Source organism: Mustela lutreola, chromosome 13 (genome assembly GCF_030435805.1).
Source record: "Mustela lutreola isolate mMusLut2 chromosome 13, mMusLut2.pri, whole genome shotgun sequence".
Taxonomy (NCBI): Eukaryota; Metazoa; Chordata; class Mammalia; order Carnivora; family Mustelidae; genus Mustela; species Mustela lutreola.
Window position 1 is genome coordinate 14489980 of NC_081302.1, and position 20962 is coordinate 14510941.

At 38.9% G+C, this 20962-nt stretch overlaps 1 protein-coding gene across 2 annotated transcripts in view; it reads left to right on the top strand.

Moving 5' to 3' along the window:
- Positions 1-20962, top strand: part of UGGT2 (UDP-glucose glycoprotein glucosyltransferase 2) — a 192698-nt gene that overhangs the window by 103779 nt on the left and 67957 nt on the right. For both annotated transcript variants that reach the window (XM_059144382.1, XM_059144383.1), the window contains exons 17-22: positions 5805-5969; positions 6322-6445; positions 6542-6640; positions 8712-8806; positions 13252-13458; positions 17271-17402. In XM_059144382.1, coding sequence (XP_059000365.1) covers positions 5805-5969; positions 6322-6445; positions 6542-6640; positions 8712-8806; positions 13252-13458; positions 17271-17402 — 822 coding nt within the window. The remainder of the gene's footprint in view (positions 1-5804; positions 5970-6321; positions 6446-6541; positions 6641-8711; positions 8807-13251; positions 13459-17270; positions 17403-20962) is intronic.

The window sequence follows — 20962 nt, forward strand, 5'->3', positions numbered from 1 at the left end:
AAGGCAGCTGCTTCACCAACTGAGCCACCCAGCACCTCCAGAAAGGGGAACGCTCTTACACTGTTGGTGGGAATGCAAACTGGTACAGCCACTCTGGAAAACAGTATGGAAGTTCCTCAAGATGTTAAAAATAGAGCTATAACCTACAACCCAGCAATCGCACTACTAAGTATTTACCCCAGAGATACAGGCATAATAAAGGGACACCTGCACCCCAGTGTTCACAGCAACAATATCCACAGTAGCCAAACTGTGAAAGGAGGTGAGATCCCCTTCAACAGATTAATGAATAAAGAAAATATGGTTCATATATACAATGGAATATTACTCAGCCATCAGAAAGGATGAATACCCACCATTTGCATCAACTTGGACAGGACTGGAGGAGATTATGCTAAGTGAGATAAGTCAAGAAGAGAGAGTCAGTTGTCATATGGTTTCGCTCATGTGGAACATAAGCAATAGCACAGAGGACCACGGGAAGGGAGGGAAATCTGAATGGGAAGAAATCAGAGAGGGGGACAAACCACGAAAGACTCTGGAGTCAGAATGAAACTGAGGGTTACAGAAGGGAGGGGTTGTGGGGGGTCACTGGATGATGGGCATTAAGGAGGGCACGTGTGGCGATGAGCAGTGGGTGTTATACACAACTAATGAATCACTGAACACTACATCAAAAACTAATGTACTATATACTGGCTAATTGAACATAACAAAATTTTTTTATAGTCTATTAATCCACCACTGCCCCCAAAGAAAGAAAGAAAAGGACCCTGTGGTTTTGCAGCATTGAGAAAGGGACCTTGAGAGGCAACTGCCCCGAGTGCAGACTCTAGGGCATGTCCACCCTCTACTCTCACCCTCCCTCTGAGGCACCAGGTGTCTCCAGGGATGCTGAAAATGCCATGTTCTCTTCTGTCTGCACAGATGTGACTCCCCTTTTTGCTTTGCTTACCTGCTTATCTTTTCTCTTGTTTTTCTTTACCCTTGTGGGCTCATATTTTCTATCATTATATTCTCACTTTCGTGAAATATGTGAGGAGAAGACAGATGAGCATATGTGTGGATAAATCTACCATATTTAATCAGAAACCCCACTTTTACTCTTAAAAAGTTAAGCAGTGAAATGAGTATTTAAGTAGTGTTACTTTTTTAAGTGTCTGCAGTCATTGTCTCCTAAAGGTAAGAGTGTTAAGTATCTTTGTAAAGATTAAGGACACCAAACACTCCTCAGAAGTTGCTTTTTTTTTTTTTCTTTTAAGTGTGTGAGTACACAATTCCCTTTCCAGCTGTTTCACTGCTCTCCTTCCCCGTGGCTGTCCTGTGATGATCTACAGCTTCAGTCTCCTGTTGGCTCTTCTTTCCCAAATCTGTCCAACCTCTAATTTAGGCCAGACTCTGTGTTACGTGAGAGCCCTTCAGTCATGCTTCATCTCCCCACTCCTTGCCTCTCCCAAACATTATTCTAGACATTGTCAGTCCCCTAAGCCCCTTGTCCATCTTCCTCTTCGGGCCTAGAAAGTCATTCTGACTCCTCCATGACGAAATAAACATGTTTAGGCCTTCATTCTCCAAACTCATGTTCCCCTAATTTTCTCTCTTCCTCTAAACTTTGCCCTTTCAAGAGGTAATTATTTATTTAGAACTTAAAATGTTCAAAGCACAACACAGTAGGTAAAAGAATAGAGCACAAGGAAGGTGTCTTGAAAAATTTTAGTAAAATAAAAATGTAATAGAACAGAGAGACAAATTCAAAGAAATGAATGTAAGAATAAATGATAAACAAGTGGAGACTCCATCCAGAAGACTCAGAAAGAACAGAGGAAGCAAAGGGAAGGAAAGCATCGGAGAAAGAGCACAATGAAATCCCTGAGGTTGACGGACACGAGTGCTGACTGGAAGGGGCCTCCAGACACACAACATGTAGGATGAGGGAGAAGTGCTCTGGGGATGGATGTGAGGAATTCATCTCTGAGGCCTGAAGTAGGAGGAGGAGCTGGATGCAAGAAAATAAGAAAGTGACAGGAGATCAGCCTCCCAGAGAAAAAATGTCAGGAGGTCCTGAGTCGTGAAGAGCTATGAGAAGCTGCTGTTGCCTCTGTGTGGGTCAGAGTCAGGTGTTGTGTTTGTGTCGTGGAGGGACGTTCACAGGGTGAGCTGGAGAAGTAGGGGGCCGGCTTGCACAGTGAACAATATTAAATTGAACTCAGAACAGTCGAAGACCTTGGGAACAGTAAAAAATCTGAGAGGATGTTAAGCAGTGAAGAGACCGCGCCTTGCCGTATTCGGAAAGGGCATTGTCCGTTATTCAGAAGCCATTGTTGGAAGGTGGAAGTGTATGGGCTTGTCTGTAGCTCAGAAAAGAACCAACAGAAACTGCCCCACAGCTTTCACAAATGGCAAGAAAGACCGTGAAATCAAAGAGTTTGCAGGCACTGTGCCTATGTTTCTGAAACACCAGATCTGTTCGGTAACAAAAATTCAACCAAGTACCTTTTAAAGATCTAACTGACTTTTTAACATGATTCCTGACTAGGGCAGGATCCCTTCTAACAAACAGAGGGATGTTCTGAGGAGTTAAACCAAGTGGAAGGTTTTAGAGAAGGAGGGCGGGGCAGCTATGTTACTAGTCAAAGAAAGGGAATGTTTTGGGGAGTGGCTTTTCCTGAGGGGAAAAGCAAGAGGCGAGCCAGGCAGACTAGTTCATCTTTCTTCGGGGATGGAGAACGCCCGTGTGGCAGACTTACTGGTACGGATCTGATGGAAAAATTCCTGACGGATGGGTTCAGACTACATTTCTGAGGGAGACTGAAGCTACAGTTAGATTAGGTATTAAGCCTGTTTAGGAACTTAGTCTAACAGGGCTAAAATTATAAAATTCAGTGTCATTGGCTTATTTGTGGTAATTAAAGCTTTTGGAATAGACAGATTGCCTCATTAGAAGTAACGCAGTAAATTAGGGGGCCTGTGTTTCTAGCAGAGACCTCTTTCTGGGGTCTGTACCCATGTATGCAGCTAGCTGGAAGCCTCCCTCTAAGCATCTTAAAAGAATCCAAAACCAAGCCCATCATCACCTTCCTTGGGGCCCCAAATGGTTTTTTTTTTTTTTTTTTTTTTATGCCCTATCCTAGAAGCTAGCATCATCATTCATCTTGGCCACCGATGCTTTGCCTAATGGTCATCCTAAGCTGCTGGTTCTCTCATACGGTCCCAAACAGTACATTGTTATGGTCTGTCCGTCCTGCCAGCTGAGTGTTTCAGAAACTGCCTCATTCTCCCCTTGCACATTACCATGAATTGTTTTGGCTCTTGCTTTTTCCTTCCCACACTAGTGCAAGAGTCCCTGACCACCATTCCCAGGGCATGCAATCCCATGTCCTTCTTTCTCACCATTGCCACCGTTGTCTTTTTTAAAATGAGCAAATCTGATCATATTCCTTACCACTATTTACCATCTTCCTAGATGGAATCGACCATGCCCTCCTGGGTAGCCCTGGAGGCTATGTTCACCCTTGTTCGTAATGTAGCCATCTACATTAAAGGATAGAATTTGCATTTTATTTATATGCATTCATAAGCCTCATATACCCTAAGTGCCCAATAAATGCAGAGATAATATAGTGATTAAGAGTTCAGATTCTTGGTAAAAGAGCTCTAAGGCAAATTTTGTTTCTAGAATGCAGTAGCAACACAAGCAAAATCCTGGTTTTGGTGGGAATGCAGAGAAAGGGGAGCCTTCCTACACTGTTGGTGGGAACGTAAGCTGGTGCGGCCACTCTGGAAAACAGCGTGGAGGTTCCTCAAAAAGTTAAATAGAGCTACCCTATGCCCAACAATTGCACTACTGAGTATTTATGCAAAGGATGCAAAAATACTGATTGGAAAAGATATATGCACCCCTATGTTTACGGCAGCTTTATCAACAATAGCCAAATTATGGAAAGAGCCCAAATGTTCATCTACTGAAGATGTGATATGTATGTATAGTGGAGTAGTGGAATATATATTTCACTACTCCACTATATATATAGTGGAGTAGTGGTAGTGGAGATATATATATATATATATATTTATTTATTTATTTAGTGGAGTAGTGGTAGTGGAATATTACTCAGCCAGAAAAAAGAACGAAATCTTGGGGCGCCTGGGTGGCTCAGTGGGTTAAGCCGCTGCCTTTGGCTCAGGTCATGATCTCAGGGTCCTGGGATCGAGGCCCACGTCGGGCTCTCTGCTCAGCAGGGAGCCTGCTTCCCTCTCTCTCTCTCTGCCTGCCTCTCTGTCTACTTGTGATCTCTCTCTGTCAAATAAATAAATAAAATCTTAAAAAAAAAAAAAAAAAAAAAGAAAGAATGAAATCTTGCATTTGCAACACCATGGATGGAGCTGGAGAGTACTATGCTAAATAAAATAAGTCAGTCAGAGAAAGACAAATACCATGATTTCACTCCTATGTGGAATTAAAGAAACAAAATAGGTGAACATAGAGGGGGCATAGAAAAGAGAGGCAAACCAGGAAACAGATTCTCAACAGAACAAACTGAGGGTTGCTGGAGGGGAGGTGGACAGGGGGATGGGTTAAATGGGGGATGGATATGGATATTAAGGAAGGACACTTGTGGTGAGCACTGGGTGTTGTATGTAAGTGATGAATCACCAAATTCTACACCAGAAACTAATACTACAGTTAACTGTTAACTATCCAGAATTTAAATAAAAACGTGAAAAATTAAAAAAAATTTTTTAATAAAATGCAGTAGCTGGATGGCTCGGCAGGTTATCATATGTCATTATCTGTGAGATGGGTGTAATGGTACTGTTTAGCTTCACAGTGATTTTGAGAGCGTTGGCAATAATAATTATAATAATACATAGTTGTGAATAGCAAATGAATTGTTTAGTCTCACTTTATCACTCACAAGAGCAAACCCAGGTGTCGAGCACCTTCAGGATCTGGCCTCTGCCCCTGGGTCTGACCGCACCCGCATATGTAGCTCTGCCCTTGGTAGACACAGAAGACTACTGGCCATTGCCTAAATACGCTCTTTCCTCTCTCCCTCTCCATTCCTTGCTGTGCTGTCTCGCTTCACATGGAATCTCTTTTTCCACTTTGTCTTCCTGGCAAATGTTTACTCATCCTTTAAGACTTCCCATGCCACTCCCTCCCACAGGCTTCTCCCTCTCACTCCCCAGCCCTTACTCAGGCTTGGCTAGACTTTTCTTCCTGGATTGTTTTGTGTCTGTGTGAACCTCTTAAGGGCAGACTTTCAGCTCTGCATTTGCAGCATCTAGCCGAATGCCGAGGGCATGAATTCAGTAGATGTTTATTAAACAAATGAATGCAGGGATGAATGACTCTCTGATACAGGTAAATGATGGTTTAGAAAAAAAAAAAAAATGTTATGTCCTATATGAGGGTCAGCAAATCCTGCCCGCCCACTGCCTGGCGCTACATACACCGTTTTCTCAGGACCTCGCTGTGGGTCCACATCCGGGTCCACATTCCAGTCCACATCCACATTGGGATTCATGGATGGGCTCGGAAGGACATCAAAGCCGCGTCATTAAGACAGAACCCGGACGGCCCACAAAGCCTGAAATGGGTACTAGCTGACCCTTTACAGAAAAAGCTTCCGGATTCTTGCTCTATGTGGGTGAATTCCTTTGAAAAATGTTTGGAAAGGACAGGTTCGATTAGCAATGTTCACATTTTTTCTATGGCATCTAAAACTATGTCGTGTTCATATGCATTTCTTTTCCAGACAGCCATATTCAGTTTAACTCTCTGGCATTTTTCAACTAAACAGGAAGGAGCAAGCTTTTACAGGATGACTGGCCTGGGTCCTTTGCCTCAAGCCCTTTATAATGGAGAACCCTTTAAGCTTGAGCAGCTGAATGCTGAAGAGCTGGAAACAAATGTTCTTCATAGAATGATGGATACAACTATAAATTTACAGAGGGAGGTTTTGACGGTAGGTAAGCACTTATGAGAAAATACATGATAAATGATGCTTAAAAATGATTTCTGTACTAAAATATCTTTTCATGGCAAAAATCTCCATCCTGATCACTTAGCAATTAACTTAAAAGTAGTAATTAGTTAATTAAGATTACCTATGCATAATTACATCAAAAATTGCTTAATTGGAAAGAAAATTCAAAGTTTTACAGGCAAATTTGTTAAGAAATTTATTGTATGAATCCTTATTGCCTACATTACTTATTTATTTAGATGACATAGTTGTTAAGTGTATTCTGTGCAGAACTTTAAAATATATGCATATAAATTGCCTAGATTACCTCAGTAGTATTTTTTTGTTGTAGGGCGTATTAAATGATCGAACAAATGTAATTGATTTCCTTATGGAGAAGAATAATGCCGTACCCCGTGTAAATCCTTCGATTTTGCACACAAAATGGCAGTACCTTAATTTAATATCCACATCAGGTAAAATAATCCTTCCATATACTTTCTACAAATGCTTATTGAGTTGTGAATGTTTTATTAATTGGTTATTTAACATTTAATATGAAAATTTTTCAGTAACTGCTGATGTTGAAGATTTCTCTACATTCTTTTTCTTGGATTCACAAGATAAGAGTGCTGTAATAGCAGAGAACATGTATTATTTAACCCAAGAAGGTAATAAGCATATTTTATTTTCCTGACTTCATTCCTAAAGTAGCAAAATTTGTAGTTTTGGTAAGGTGGTTGCATAGTGAATTTGTATGTTGCTACTTGACTAGGGGTCTTGTTGTCAAGAGTCTGTCTTTTGTTAGGATCTAAGCATTGTGCTGAGAAGGGCCTTTGGCCCTGCTGAATCTTACATACACAGGGGTTCATCTTGGTTTTTTGCCTTTTCTCAAAGCAAGCTATTCCATTTTTCACCTTTTTAAGAAAGTGGCAAAACCCTTTTCAGGACTGTGTAAACTGATGCTTCACACTGCATGAATAAGAGTGTAATTCCCAGATCAGTGGAGAGTAGTTCTGCACTCGCTTAAACAACATCAAGGTTTTTGCTTACGTTGAGGATTGTAACAAAGGAGGGGAGACTGATCCAGGACGGTGCTTGCAGATATGGACTTAGCCTGGATGGGGACATCTGCAGTGGGTTCACAGTGACCTATTCCGATAGGCAAAGGTAGAGGTTGGTTGGTTTTGTTTCCTTTTGTTTTGTTTGACCATCTTTGCTCTAGAGAGAAAAAATGAGAGCTGATACACATTAAGATTTAAGAGAAGGCTGCTTTTTATCTCTGTGTGTAAAGCAGTCATCTAACAATGAGAGAGATCTCAAGATAGGATGAACTGTGTAGTAAGTGGTATATTTTTACATATGAGAGTTTTAAGCTGAGGCCTTCCAGCCAGTTTTTTAGAATGCTGTGGAATCAAGTTTGGGCCAGATGGCTGCAGAATTACTTTCTAACAGATCTTTGATATTATGTTCGTAAAGTGATCTGTCTCCAAGAAATCCAACAAATAATAAAGTATAATGCAGTTCAGTATGATGGCAGAGTAGAGTCCTGACTATGTTTAATGAAAAGGAAACAGAGAAACAGGGAATAAAAAATAGAAGAAATCTATTTATCAGGTCCTGAGGTGTATTAAGTAAGTTAGCCTGTAAGTTAGCCTGTAATTAATGCCCTTTGGTTAAATCTCTAACAGTTTAAAAGAATATTAACTGAGAAACACCTACATTCCTCTTTCTTGCAATTATTTAAGTGTGTAAAGAAATAATGGAGTTGTGAGAAATTTACATAGCACTTCTGAAATAATTCTCAATTTACTATGATGGTTAAAAGTGCTGCGCTAAGAAGACATTAGAATTCTTTCCCTTTCTTATTTGAAAAGAATATATCACTACCTTACTCTAAGTTGCTTCCATGTGGACTCAATGTTAGCCTTGTTAACTGTTTTCGTGTAATATTGTATAGATATTACTGAGTCTGTAGTAACTATAGCTTCACATCTCTTCAGGACTAAGTTTTTGATATAGCAGATTTTTAGCTCTTGTTTTAAGTAGGGCATGTGATGGAGGGGACTAATTTTTCTATAGGTTTTAAAGATAACTAGACTAGTATTATGTCAGGTGACAGATGCTGAGCCTAGGTGAAATTAAACCCATTAAACTGACTTCAGAATTAAAAGTTTCTCTTCGTGGCTTCTAAATTTTGAGATTTTTCTGAAAAAAAAAATTGTATTGCTTTTGCTGGCACAAGATGATGTAGATTAGGCCAAGTTAATGATAGCCAGTTTTTTTTTTTTAAGTAAATGAATTATATAAGCTAATAAAATATTGCTGTTTTTAATATATACTGATAAGCTTTACTGTATCTATTTTACATATAGTGGGGTATAAGTATCAGTTTGAAAAAAATGTATCTGTAGCTGGAAGATAGTTTTGTGAACAACACTGAAAACATAATAAGCATAATACAATTTTCATCTACTAATAAAAGAATTCCACAGATAGGTCCCTTAGGGACTATTCTTTTTGGCATCTTAGTTTCTATAAGCTTATAGAACACTTTTCTAGTATTTTTATACACATGTCAGTGTGTGTGTGTATATAGTCTTTAACAATATTTGCTTATTTTTAAAAAATTGAATTTATTATTTTGATAATTTTTAATATATGTTGTTAACTGGAAACATTCCCTTATTTTAGTTTGATTTTTAGAAGAGGTAGTTTGACTAAACTATTTGAAACTTTCAGAGGATGATGTAATTTCTTCAGTTACTCTCTGGATTATTGCTGATTTTGACAAACCATCTGGGCGAAAACTACTGTTTAATGCATTAAAGTTCATGGTGAGTTTTTAGATGTTTATTCTTACTACAAAAATTTTAATTTTTTGTTGATTTTAAGAAAGCCAAATGAAGAAGATACATTCAATCTTTAGTCCCCTCCCTATGAACATTTTAAATACCTCAAATTGTTGCTAAAGGAACTTAGGAACTCCCTCACAAAATTCCTGTGTTCAAATCTGATCGTCCTTGTGATGGCATTTGGAGGTGGGACCTGGAGGAGGTAAGTAGGTCACGAGGTGGAGCCCTCGTGAATGGGATTAGCGCCTTTGTAAGAAGAGACCTTAGAGAGCCTTGCTCCTTCTCTTCCCATCATGTGTAGATACAAGGACAAATCAATAGTCTGCAACCTGGAAGAGGTTTCTCCCTAGAACCTGACCAGGCTAGCACCCTGATCTCAGGTTTCCCAGTCTCCAGAACTATGGGAAATAAGTTTCCGTTCATTTGTTGCCGCTTTGTTTATGGTTACTGTGTTGTAGCAGCCAAAACTAAGACTTAGCAGTTATAAATAGGCTATTAAAACAGAGTGAATAGTTCTGGATCCTGCCATTACAACGATGACCCCAAATCTGCTTTTTACCAACAAAACCTCATAAGAGCAATTTTTTATCACATTATCAGGCAACACTTTATTTCTCTGATTATTTAAGAAAAAACAAATTTTTTCTCACTGAAGAGTATTTTAAGCCTTAAATCAACCTTCATTTTTTGTTATTAGAGAGTTACAAACCAATATACTTCAACAGGGTACATTTCTATTAAGAGCACCTGGGTGGCTTAGTCAGTCAAGCATCTGACTCTTGATTTCTGCTCAGGTCATGACCTCAGGGTCAGGAGATTGAGTCCTGCATGAGGCTCTGCGCTGGCTGTGGCGCCTGCTTCCCTCACCAACCCCCCATTGTCATTCTCTCTAAGAAAAACAAACAAAAATCAGAAAACTCTTTTATAACCTTCTTTATTTCTAAGGGAGGAGCATTGAAGTCTGTCTAAATTAAAAACACCTAAGAAATATAAACCAAAATATTTAATGAAATTGTTTTGTATTAGCTAAGTATAAATCTGTTGCTGATAACAAATTACCCATAACTTAATGGCTTAAAACAACAAACATTTTTTCCCCATTGTCTGGGGTTTAAGAATTCAGGAGTGACTCAGCTGAGTGAGTACAAAGCAGGAGTGCAGAGAAGTGGGTATCATTGGTGGCCATCTTGGAGGTGCTCTACCACATCAAAAATAGTTGATACATTTTAAACAAAACATAACATTAGCTAGGAGAATTTTCATGTCATGTTAGATAATCTCAGAACACACTGTGACTTCTTTAAGTGGCCTGCAGACCAGCATTTTCCAAAAAGGGTGTTTGGGATCTAAGGAGTACGTCACTTCTTCCTTCTCAAGAATTTCTGGTAGCATGTTCTTTGTAAGGCCGACAGACTGCCTTTTCCCAGTAGTTACAGTGTATATGGCTCTCCCATTATGCACATATTGGTATGTTTAATGGTGTCCCACGTATCTCTAAGGATCTATTCATTTTTGTTCATTCTGTCTTATAGATTATAGTCCTATGGATTTATCTTTAAACTCAGTTATTCTTCCTTCTTCCAACTAAAATCTATTGAACCCCTCTTAGTGAATTTTTTATTTCAATTATTGTACTTTTCAACTCCAGAATTTCCATTTGGTTCTTTTTTTTTTTTTTTTTTTTTTTTTTTTATAATTTCTATCTCTTTGTTACTATTCTCAATGTAATAACTTGTTATAACCATACTTTCCTTTAATTCTTTAATCATGATTCCCTTTAGTTCTTTGAACATATTTATATGTCTGCTAAGTCCATTATCTAAGGCTCCTCCAAGATCATTTTTAATGCTTGGTATTTTTCCTTTGCATAAATCATACTGTCCTATTTGACTGCATGTCTCATAATTTTTTTATTGAAAACCAAACATTTTGGCTAATACACAGTAGCACATTCGGACACTAGTAACACCTCATCCCCAGTGTTACCCATTGTTTGTTTGTTCATTTGTTTATTTGTTTAGTGATGGGAGGGAACTAACTCTGGGGAGGGAGGGAACTGACTATTTCCCTCTTATTGTTTATCTCTGATGTTCCTACTTAGACTCTTTTCCTTGTTTTATCTTTTATCTTTTTTCCTAGAGACTGCCTCTGAGTCAACAAAAGCCAATTATCGCTCAAAGTTTGTGCTTAAGTCCCCATAAGTGGTTAGATGTTCACACTTCACTGTTGGATGTGTACTTGACTTAAAGGCTACTTTTCAGTTCAGGGATTTTATGATTTTGCCCCACATTCATCCAATTTATCTAGAATTCCCTTTCTAGTTACTCCTGAGAAGATTCAACCTTTGGCGTGAAGTCTTCTAGACTGCCCAGAATGGATTTAATATTATTTTTAAACCTGCCTTCCTCGGAGTTGCTTTGTCAGAGTAGCTTTTTTTTTTTTTTTTTTTTTTTTTAAGATTTTATTTATTTATTTGAGAGCGTGAGAGAGATAGATCATGAACAGAGGGGAACTGTAGAGCCAGAACGCGGCTCCCCACTGAGCAGGGAGCCCAATGCTGGACTCGATCCCAGGATCCCGGGATCATGACCTGAGCCGAAGGGAGACACTTAACAACTTAGCCACCCAGGTGCCCTCCGAGGAGCTTTTTATTCAGCAGTGTTTATTCAGGAAACACCTTCACATGTGTGCCATGCCCAGTTCTCATTTTCCTAAGGGAGGCCAGTGTAGAATATATGCAGTTTCACAAAACCTCAGGGATGAGTGTAATCCCAGGACAGGTCTGTTTATCTGTTTCTTTCTCTGATTCTCGCTGTTAGACCTCTGGCTCCTCTATCATTTCACCTAACATTTTCTTGCCTGGAGGACCCTATGAAAACAGGCTCCAGATGGAATTTCACCCACAGGCTATAATTTGCTGACTCCTGATCTTGTTTATTAACTAAATTATCTGTGGTATAATTTTGGAGTTTTATTCTTTCCAGTATTATATCTTGAGCCTCTGTCATTTTCAATTCATTGTAGCCAGCTTGTGTCTAACTGCTGCCTTTATCTTACTGGGGCCTCTCCTTAAGGCTCTCTGGGGCCGTTTTGGGGAGACCATGTTTTCTTTTCAAAACTACACAAAGTTCAATGGACTGATGTAATGAACACTTATATATCCAACACCTAGATTCTATACCTGTTAACATCTTGCTATATTTGATTTATCTAATTATCTGTAGGAGAGGAGGGGCAAGAATGGTCTAGATCATTATAAAGTAAGTTGTAGAAATCAGCACATATCATCCCTTAATACTTCAACATGCATTTTCCAAAAATTAGGATATTCTTCTACATAACTGCAATAGCACTTCACATTGTTAGTACTAAGTCTTCATTAAATCTTTCCAACAAAGATGTCTTCTTTTTTCAAAGCAGGATCCAAACATGCTTCCCACAGTGCATTTCATTGTTAAATTTCATTAGTCTCTTTTGTTGTAGAACAGTCACATCCACATTTTGTCCGGTGACTTTTTAAAGAGACCAAGCTAGTTGCTTTATAGAAAAATCCCACTTTCTGAATTTCACTGATTTTTTTCCTTGTAGTATTTTTAACTTTTCTCTAGCCCTCATATCTCCTCTGTACTGGAAGTTATGTCTGAAGCTTAATTAGATTCAGCTTCAGCATGTTCTGGCAAGAAGACTTCATGGCTAACGCTGTATTCTTCTTGCTCTGTTTGTAGAATACCAGGAAAAAAAATTCATGCCCAGCATCAGTAGAATAGATAAAATAGAGTATATTCATACTGTGGAATTCTCTACAATCCTACAGAATCCTGTGCAATTCTGTACAAAACAGCCACACAAAACAATGTTGGCAAATCTCACAACTAATATGTTAAGTGCAAACAAAGCAGGAAAGAATACATACTGTAGGGTTAGATGTATATGAAGTTGAAAACAGCTTAAATGTTTAACGATAATACTTAGGGGATGAACCAGAAAACAGCAAGATTGATACAACCAATACATAACAGGGTAGTGGTTGTTTCTAGAAAAGTGGGAGGGTATAGTGACAGGCAGGGTGTAAGAGAGATGACTCTGGGTTGCTGATATGGCTCTGTTTCTCCACCTGGGTTATAGTTTTATGGGCTAATTTCATTAAGTTTTGCACTTCTGTTTTGTGTATTGTTTTATATGTGTCATTTCACACACAAAAAGAGGGTAAACAAAGTTGCATTCTAGAACACTTTATACTAAGAGGTGAAGCACTTCAAGTTACTACAATAGCTGTTTGTAGGCTGTGTCAGTAGGTGCACGTTCAGTATAGTTCACCCAGAAAGATGCTGTGTGGTACACTGAAGGATTTAATGGGAAAGAAAACAGTTCAGCTATACAAAGACATGCGAAATCTGATCTTTTTCACCTATAAATGTGTTTTGCAGAAAACAAGTCTTCACAGTCGGTTGGGGGTTATTTATAATCCTACTTCAAAAATAAATGAAGAGAACACAGCTATTTCTAGAGGAGTTTTGGCAGCTTTTCTTACACAGAAAAACAGCTTTTTGAGAAACTTTCTCAGGAAACTGGCAAAGGAAGAAACTGCTACAGCTATTTACTCTGGAAAAAAAATTAAAACATTCCTTACTGAGGTCAGTACCTCTTTGTTTGGAATAATAAGTATCTGTTGTGTTAGGAAGTATAAGCCAGTGTTACCATGTTACTGAAAAACATCAATAAATAAGTATAATCAATTGGGCATAATAAACATTCCTTCAAATGAGAAAAGATAAATATTAAATGATATGACTTTGCATCAAGGCATTTAGCAAACCAGATATTTCTACTACTACTTTGTGATCCTTGAAGTTGATGGCATTGTGGTTAGGACACGGACTTAAATGAAGAAATGGGAGTTAAAGGATCATGTAAATAATACTCAGGTATTTCCCTGAAGGGATCCAGTATGAGGGACATTATAGAGATGGAAAATGATCCTCAAAACGGAAGATTCATTAATCCTTTCAAAACTATTTTCTGATTGTCTGCCAGACAGTGGAGATGCACTTGTTGAACAAGGCAGGTATATTCAGTCCCTGCTTATGTGAAGCTTACATGGCAGTAGGAGAGACAGACAGACTGAATTGTACTGGAACAATATAAAGAAAGAAGAGGGTACATAGTTTGAGGGATGCTCTTTTAGCTGGAGTGGTCAGGGAAGGCATCTCTAAAGAGTTTACGTTTAAGCAGAGGTCTGAAATGAGAAACCAAGCCATGGAAAATCTGCAGGAAGAATGTACCAGATTAAGGAACACAGTAAGTCTAAAGCACTGCCACAGAGGTCAGCTTTCCAGGTTTGAGGTATGGGCAGAAGATCTTATGAGCAAAATAGGGACAGTGATGTGGAGAGTACAAGGAGATGAGGTCGGGAACAGAACCCAGATATTTCAAGCACCCATAGGACATGGTAAAGGCCTGAAGTCTTTCCTGAGTATAATGGGAAACCAGTGAGGAATCTTGAAGTGAGTAATCTTTAAAAAGATGACTTTGGATGCCATGTGAAGATTTGGTAGTAGGCAGACAAGAATGGAAATGGGATGAACAGTTAGAATGCTATTGCGATAATCGAGGCAAGAAATAATGGTGTCTTGGACTAGGTGGTGATGGTAGAGATAGTGAGGTGGTTGGCACATATATTTGTTACAACTCTAGTCAACAGGATTAGCTGATCAGTTGTGTGTGACATAAAAGGTAGTACCCTTCCATTTTAGCTTGAGTGGCTTGAATTGATGGTGGCATCTTTTTTTGAGATGGGAAATCTAGATGAGAGTTGGACACATAAGGGATCAAAACTTAAGTCTGAACATGTTGGAAGTTCCTGTTGGACATTTGAGTGGAGATGTTGGATTGACAGTTGAGTTAATGAGTATAGAAATCAATTCAGGGTTGTTGGGGTATTTTTAGAGTCAGACACTTTTGAGAGTTACCAACATTATACACAATGTAAAGCCAAGAAACTGGATGAGATACCTCAAGAGTAAGTTGGAAGAGAGAAGAGAGGCTGAAAACAGAGCCCAGGAACATTCCAACATATAGAAGTGTGCAAGAAAAGGATGATCCAGTCAAGGAGACAGATGGAGCAGCCAACGAGTTAGGAACATAACCAGGCAAGTATGGTATCCTGAAAGTCAGCTGGAGAAAATAATTCAAGGAGGAATGATCAACCATGCCAGATGTTCCTGAAATAGGCTTCATAACTGACCATTTACTTATTAAGGTGGTCATTGATGAGAATTGTTTCAGTGGAGTAATAGGTATAAAAGCAGATTGAAAAGAGAATGGGAAATCAGGAAATGAATGTAAGTTGCCCTTTTAAAAAAAACTTTATTTTATCATGAACAGAGAAATATTTTGTATCTAGAACAGGACTTGAGGTCAAGGGTTTCTAAACTGGGGAGATGTCACTGTTTTATATGGACACAGTCCATCCAAACAATGAGAAAGGATAATAGACAGGGGACCAGAGTTAAGAGCAAAGTTCTTGAGTAGATGAGAGGTACCAGGATCCAGTGGACAAGTGTTAACTGTTGGTCTTAAGAAATGTTCAGAGTGCCTGGGTGGCTCAGTCAGTTGGACATCTGGTTCTTGGTTTCAGCTCAGGTCATGATCTCAGGGTCCTGGGATCAAGCCCCATGTAGGGCTCCACCCTCAGCATGGGGTCTGCTTCCGACTCTCTCACCCATTCCCTCTGCCCTTCCTCCCTGTGTTCTCTCTCTCTCTCTCTCTCTCTCTCTCTCTGAAATTAAAAAAAAAAAAAAAAGAAATAGAAAAGGAACTGTTTGTCTCTTTTAACCAGAAGGAAGGCAGAATGTATGGGCACGGTCGTAGAAGGGTAGATTTACTTGGTGGCAGCAGGATGAAGTACTTCTAATTATATTCATTTTCAGAAGAAATTCCGGTCATTGCCAAGTGTAAGAGTAAGAGTAGGTATTATTAGGGGTTGGAGGAAAGAGGAGAAAATGCCACATATTTCTCTATTATTCTGAGAGTAAGCAAGTGAATTTAATACATTAGCATGGGAAGGTTTCTTAGGGCCCACTTGATGTTAATGACCCTAAATTGAAAGTGAGAATAGTATTAGTTGCATGTTTTTCTCTAGCTGTATGAACAGTTTGGTTCTAGTTGCAGGGGAAGCAGAGTTGTGTTCAAACAGAGCTGGGGATTTGCCAGGTGAATATGAATTCAGGGAGGCATTCAAGGGAGCTAAGCATGGAAGGTTTTTGTTGTGGTAAAGGACTTCGGGGTGCAACTCAGGAGGAAAATTACGGCAGGTATGATGGGCAGTAAATAAATGGTAGGGCTTGAGGACTGAACGGGTTGAACAATGATCTGATGACACCAGGTTGCATGAGCTGGAAGTTCTGGAGCTTGTGGTCAGAGATGGGATGATTGAGATGGAGATTTTGGAAGACAGCAGGATCTAAGACTGCACTGACCACTACTGTATCCACTAAACTGAATGTGGCTCTTTAAGACTTAAATGAAAATTAAGTTAAAATTTAAATTCTGGCACATGTGGTGATGGGCACTGGGTGTTATATGCAACTAATGAATCATTGAGCGCTATATCAAAAACAAATGGTGTACTGGATGCTGGCTAATTGAACACAATAAAACGTTTTAAAAAATGAAATTAAAAATAAATAAATCAGTAAATAATTTAAGTTCTGTGCACCAGTCATACTAGCCACGTGTTAAGAGCTCAGTGAGTGCAGTGAAACATTCCTACCATCGTGGGAACAATGAACCTGTTAGAAATTCAGAATTTAAGGCCCTACCCTGGATCTTCTGAAATAGGAACTACATTTTAATAAGACACCAGGTGATGGAACATTAAAATTTCATAAGTACTGATATGGAGAAATGTGTCTTAGTGTGCAGATGTGAAGAACCTGTTCATGGTTTATTTTCTGTGAATGTCCATATATTTTTTGACTCTAACCAAGGATTACTTGTGTATTTCAGAAATAAAATGCATTATTCCTAAATTAGTTTTTTGAGATTGGTAGAATGAGGTGAGATAGGGTATTTCTATTTTAAAACATTGTTTTTACCAAGTTTTCCAAATGGGGGTACTGAGTTCAGAATTTAATAAACATTTGTTTCATTTCTTTAATGTTAAATTTTGTTTCTCTTGATGCCTCCTAGCCCATTACTAATCAGTAATTCACCTGAAATTTTCTAAGAATGAATGGCATATATCTGCTCATAACAAGATTTACAAATATGGTAACTGACTTGGCAAAGAAATATTCTTTTTCTAATGTTGCCAAAGAAAATAGTACTTTTAAAAATCATAATTTAGAATAATTTCAAACTTTGCATTAATATAAAGCAGGCTTTAAGAAAGTGATTTAATATATTTTTCTCTTGCTAATTTCATCCTTCTTAATTTATGCTTTAGGGGATGGATAAGAATGCTTTTGAGAAGAAATATAACACTGTTGGAGTGAATATTTTCCAAACTCATCAGCTATTCTGTCAAGATGTACTTCAGTTGCGTCCTGGAGAACTAGGTATTGTCAGCAATGGGAAAGTAAGTAGAAAAAGCAGTTGCTCACTTTTCTTATGGACCTGTGCTAGAGGGGTTTCAGATGTGTCTGTCTCACAACATATCTGCTACAGCACTTGCAGAGGTCGGGACTCCTAAGCCAGACACAGCGCATATGTCTGCGCATGAATGACAGGGTGTGCTACTGGTTCCCTCACCCAGCCCCCACTGATGACCGCGCTGAAGGTGGTGGGTTACACTGTCTCATGGCAAGAGCTTTTATTTGGCTGTGTTACAAGTATTAGAACGAACAACTTCATATCCACTACAGCACCGTGACTGAGAACCACTGTTGCAGTGGGTGTGGAAAGTACCTTGTGACACTTTTTTCTTACCACTTTTCTCTACAATTGACTAACTTCTGAGAAAGTGTTGGATTGTTATTTTGGAGGTAAAACATAAAGTTATTAATGTAATCATTAAAATCTATAAGGAAAACCACTCTTACTCTTACCCTCCTAATAAAATTTATTATTAATAGTTTATTGTTTCACCTTCTAAGCCTTTTTTCTACTCTACATAGCCATGTCTGGTTTATAAAAATACAGAGTTGTAATCCTATTTTATATATATGTATGTATAAAATTTTATATCACTTTTTTTCTTACTATATCAGAAACATTTTTCTGATTACAGAATCTTTATAGAACTACAGAATTCATGATGATATCTACTTATTTTTTGAGTATGAGGATCTGGTTTTATTTCTCAGGAATGATTTAAGTTTTAAAAAATTGAATCTGGTGCTTAGATTTATTAAGATTTCAACTAATGCAATGTGTTTGACATATCTTTGCTTAAACTACCAAATTATATATACCTAAATTGTCTTCCAAGCTATATATAATAGACTCTTAACGTTTTCTTTGTTTTCTGCGTTATTTGAGAGAGAGAATACATGCATGAGCAGGGGGAGGGGCAGAGGGAGAGGGAGAAGCAGACTCCCTGCTGAGCAGGAAGCCCTACGAGAAGATGAGCTCAGTCCCAGGACCCTGAGATCATGACCTGAGCTGAAGGTAGACACTTAACTGACTGAGCCACCCAGGCGCCCCTGTTTTCTACATTTCACCAATGTTGTATTACCATATCATTTTCCCTTGAAATTATGTTTATTCTTTTTTTTAATTTTTAAAGATTTTTATTTATTTATTTGATAGAGACACAGCAAGAGAGGAAACACAAGCAGGGGAGTGGGAAAGGGAGAAGCAGGCTTCCAGCACACCAGGTAGCCTGATGTGGGCTCTATCCTAGGATCCCAGGATCATGACCTGAGCGAAGGCAGATGCTTAATGATGGAACCACCCAGGTCCCGTGCTTATTCGCTCTTACTTGAATCTTTAAGTAGTAGGAATTGGAGAATAGTGAGGGACTCATTTGCAAACCTTCACAGATCAATATATCTGCTTCAGTGTAGCAGCATTCAAGCTAATTGCATTTGCTTCTAAAGGTTCATCTTTGTACAGTGCTGCTTTACAAATCAGTGATGACAGTTGTCATGTGTTGTTACAGTAATACAAAGTATTCCTGAATTTGATAGTGAGGTATGTGGAATCACAGAAATTGAATTTTTTTTTTTTTTTACCAGTTGCTCTATGAAGAAATGTAGTTTTTTATTTTTTTATTCATTTATTTTTAATTTTTTAAAAGATTTTATTTATGTATTTGACAGTGAGAGAGAGAGAGCACCTAAGTAGGGAGAGTGGCAGGCAGAGGGATAAGCAGGCTCCCAACTGAGCAGGGAGCCCGATGTGGGGCTCAACCCCAGTACCCTGGGATTGTGACCTGGGCCAGAGGCAGCCACTTTACTGAGCCACCCACATGCCCCGAAGTGTAGCTTTTTAGAACGGTTTTACAGTATGTGGCTATCTTTGGCTCTCTGGCATTTTAAGGGATAAGGAGGAAAAAATTATACCTGATGTATTTGATACATTATGGTAATACATTATGAAAAAGCTCCCCTGTGTTTTCTTTGTCATTGTTTAATGCAATCCATAAGTTGTTATCAATATTAGTGATAACAAATGTTAGTGATAGTTACGTTTATTTTTCCTAGAATAACGGTTTCTCCTCATTGTCCTTGAAATTTACAAAAGTAAACAGATCCTAGGGGTACCTGGGCATTGACCCAGTCGGGTAAGCCTCCAACTCTTGATTTCAGCTCAGGTCATGATCTCAGGGTCATGAGACTGAGCCCCACGTCAGGCTCTGCATTCAGCATGGGGTCTGCTTGAGATTCTCATTCTCCCTCTCTCTTTCTCCAAATAAAAGCTTAAAAAAATATATTCAGATCCTAATTTTGCACCAGCTGTGAAATAAACATTCTTCTAGGTTCTGAGAGTATAGTAATGAACAAACATGTTTTTGTGAAGCTTACGTTTTGGTGGGCAGCAACAGAGAACAAGTAAGATTTTTATTGATAAGGTGTCATTTGGAGAGAACCAGAGGAGGTGAGGGAGCAAGCCATGTGGAATATCTGGAAGAAGAATGTTCTAGATAGAGGGAAGTTCCCAGGTGAGATGATTGCTGTGTTTTCTGGGAATCGCAGGTACAAAGAGAGTAGTCAGAAGAGAAGCTGAGCGAAGTAGCTGCCATACCAGACGCTGTAGGTTTTATAGACCGTGTAAGGACTTCTGCTTTAGGCTGGGTGATGAGTCGTGAAGCTCAGGGTTCTGGACAGAGGACTGACATGATCCAACTCGTGTTTCATCTGGATCTCTAGTGGCTGTTCTGTTGAGAATAAACTGTAGGGGGTCAGGAAGCCAGCTGGGAGCCATTTCAGTAGTCCCGGCAAGAGCTGCTGGTGGCTTGGACCAGCATGTCTCTGGTGGAGGTAGTGAGGAGTGGCTGTGGGATGTATTTTGGAGAAAGAGTGAACAGGAATTGCTGACAGACTTGATGTGGGAGGTGAGAGAACTGTGTAACCGGCAGAGTGGGCTTGCCATGTAATCAAGGCGAGGAAGTCTGCAGACAGCGTGGGGTTGTTGAGGAGGAGTGGAAGGGGAAGGTGTTCATTCTGCACAGAGGAGGAGTCACCAGTCCGTTCTGGACGTCCGCCTGCGCTTGTTGGGTTGGCAGTTGAACGTATGAGTCGAATGCAGGGGAGAGGTTGGAGCTGGAGATAGATGTTAAGTCAAATTACATTGACTTGTGTATTGCTTCATAGGAAATTATACTTTTATTTATGGAAGTCTGTTTCAAATTGAAAAGTATATCTGAAAAGCAGTACTGTGGTTTATGAGCTGTCATGTAATACTTAGCTGATTACTCTGTCTCCGAGTAATGCTTAAAAAGCAGAATAATCACAGCATTTGCAGCAGATAGTTACAACTCTGAACCAGATAGTTCAGTGATTGAAATCTGACACTTTAGAATCAGTTTTAATTCTGAACCTGTCCAAATGTTTGTTAGAATTGGAACATACTCAAAGCCAAATTGTTTAATGTAATGATTAAAACTAGGGGGAGGGGTGGGCAGCAATCATCTTTGCTTTTTTTTACTATATGCTCAAGACTTTAAAATTTCTATGTTTTTAGTAGTCAATAAAG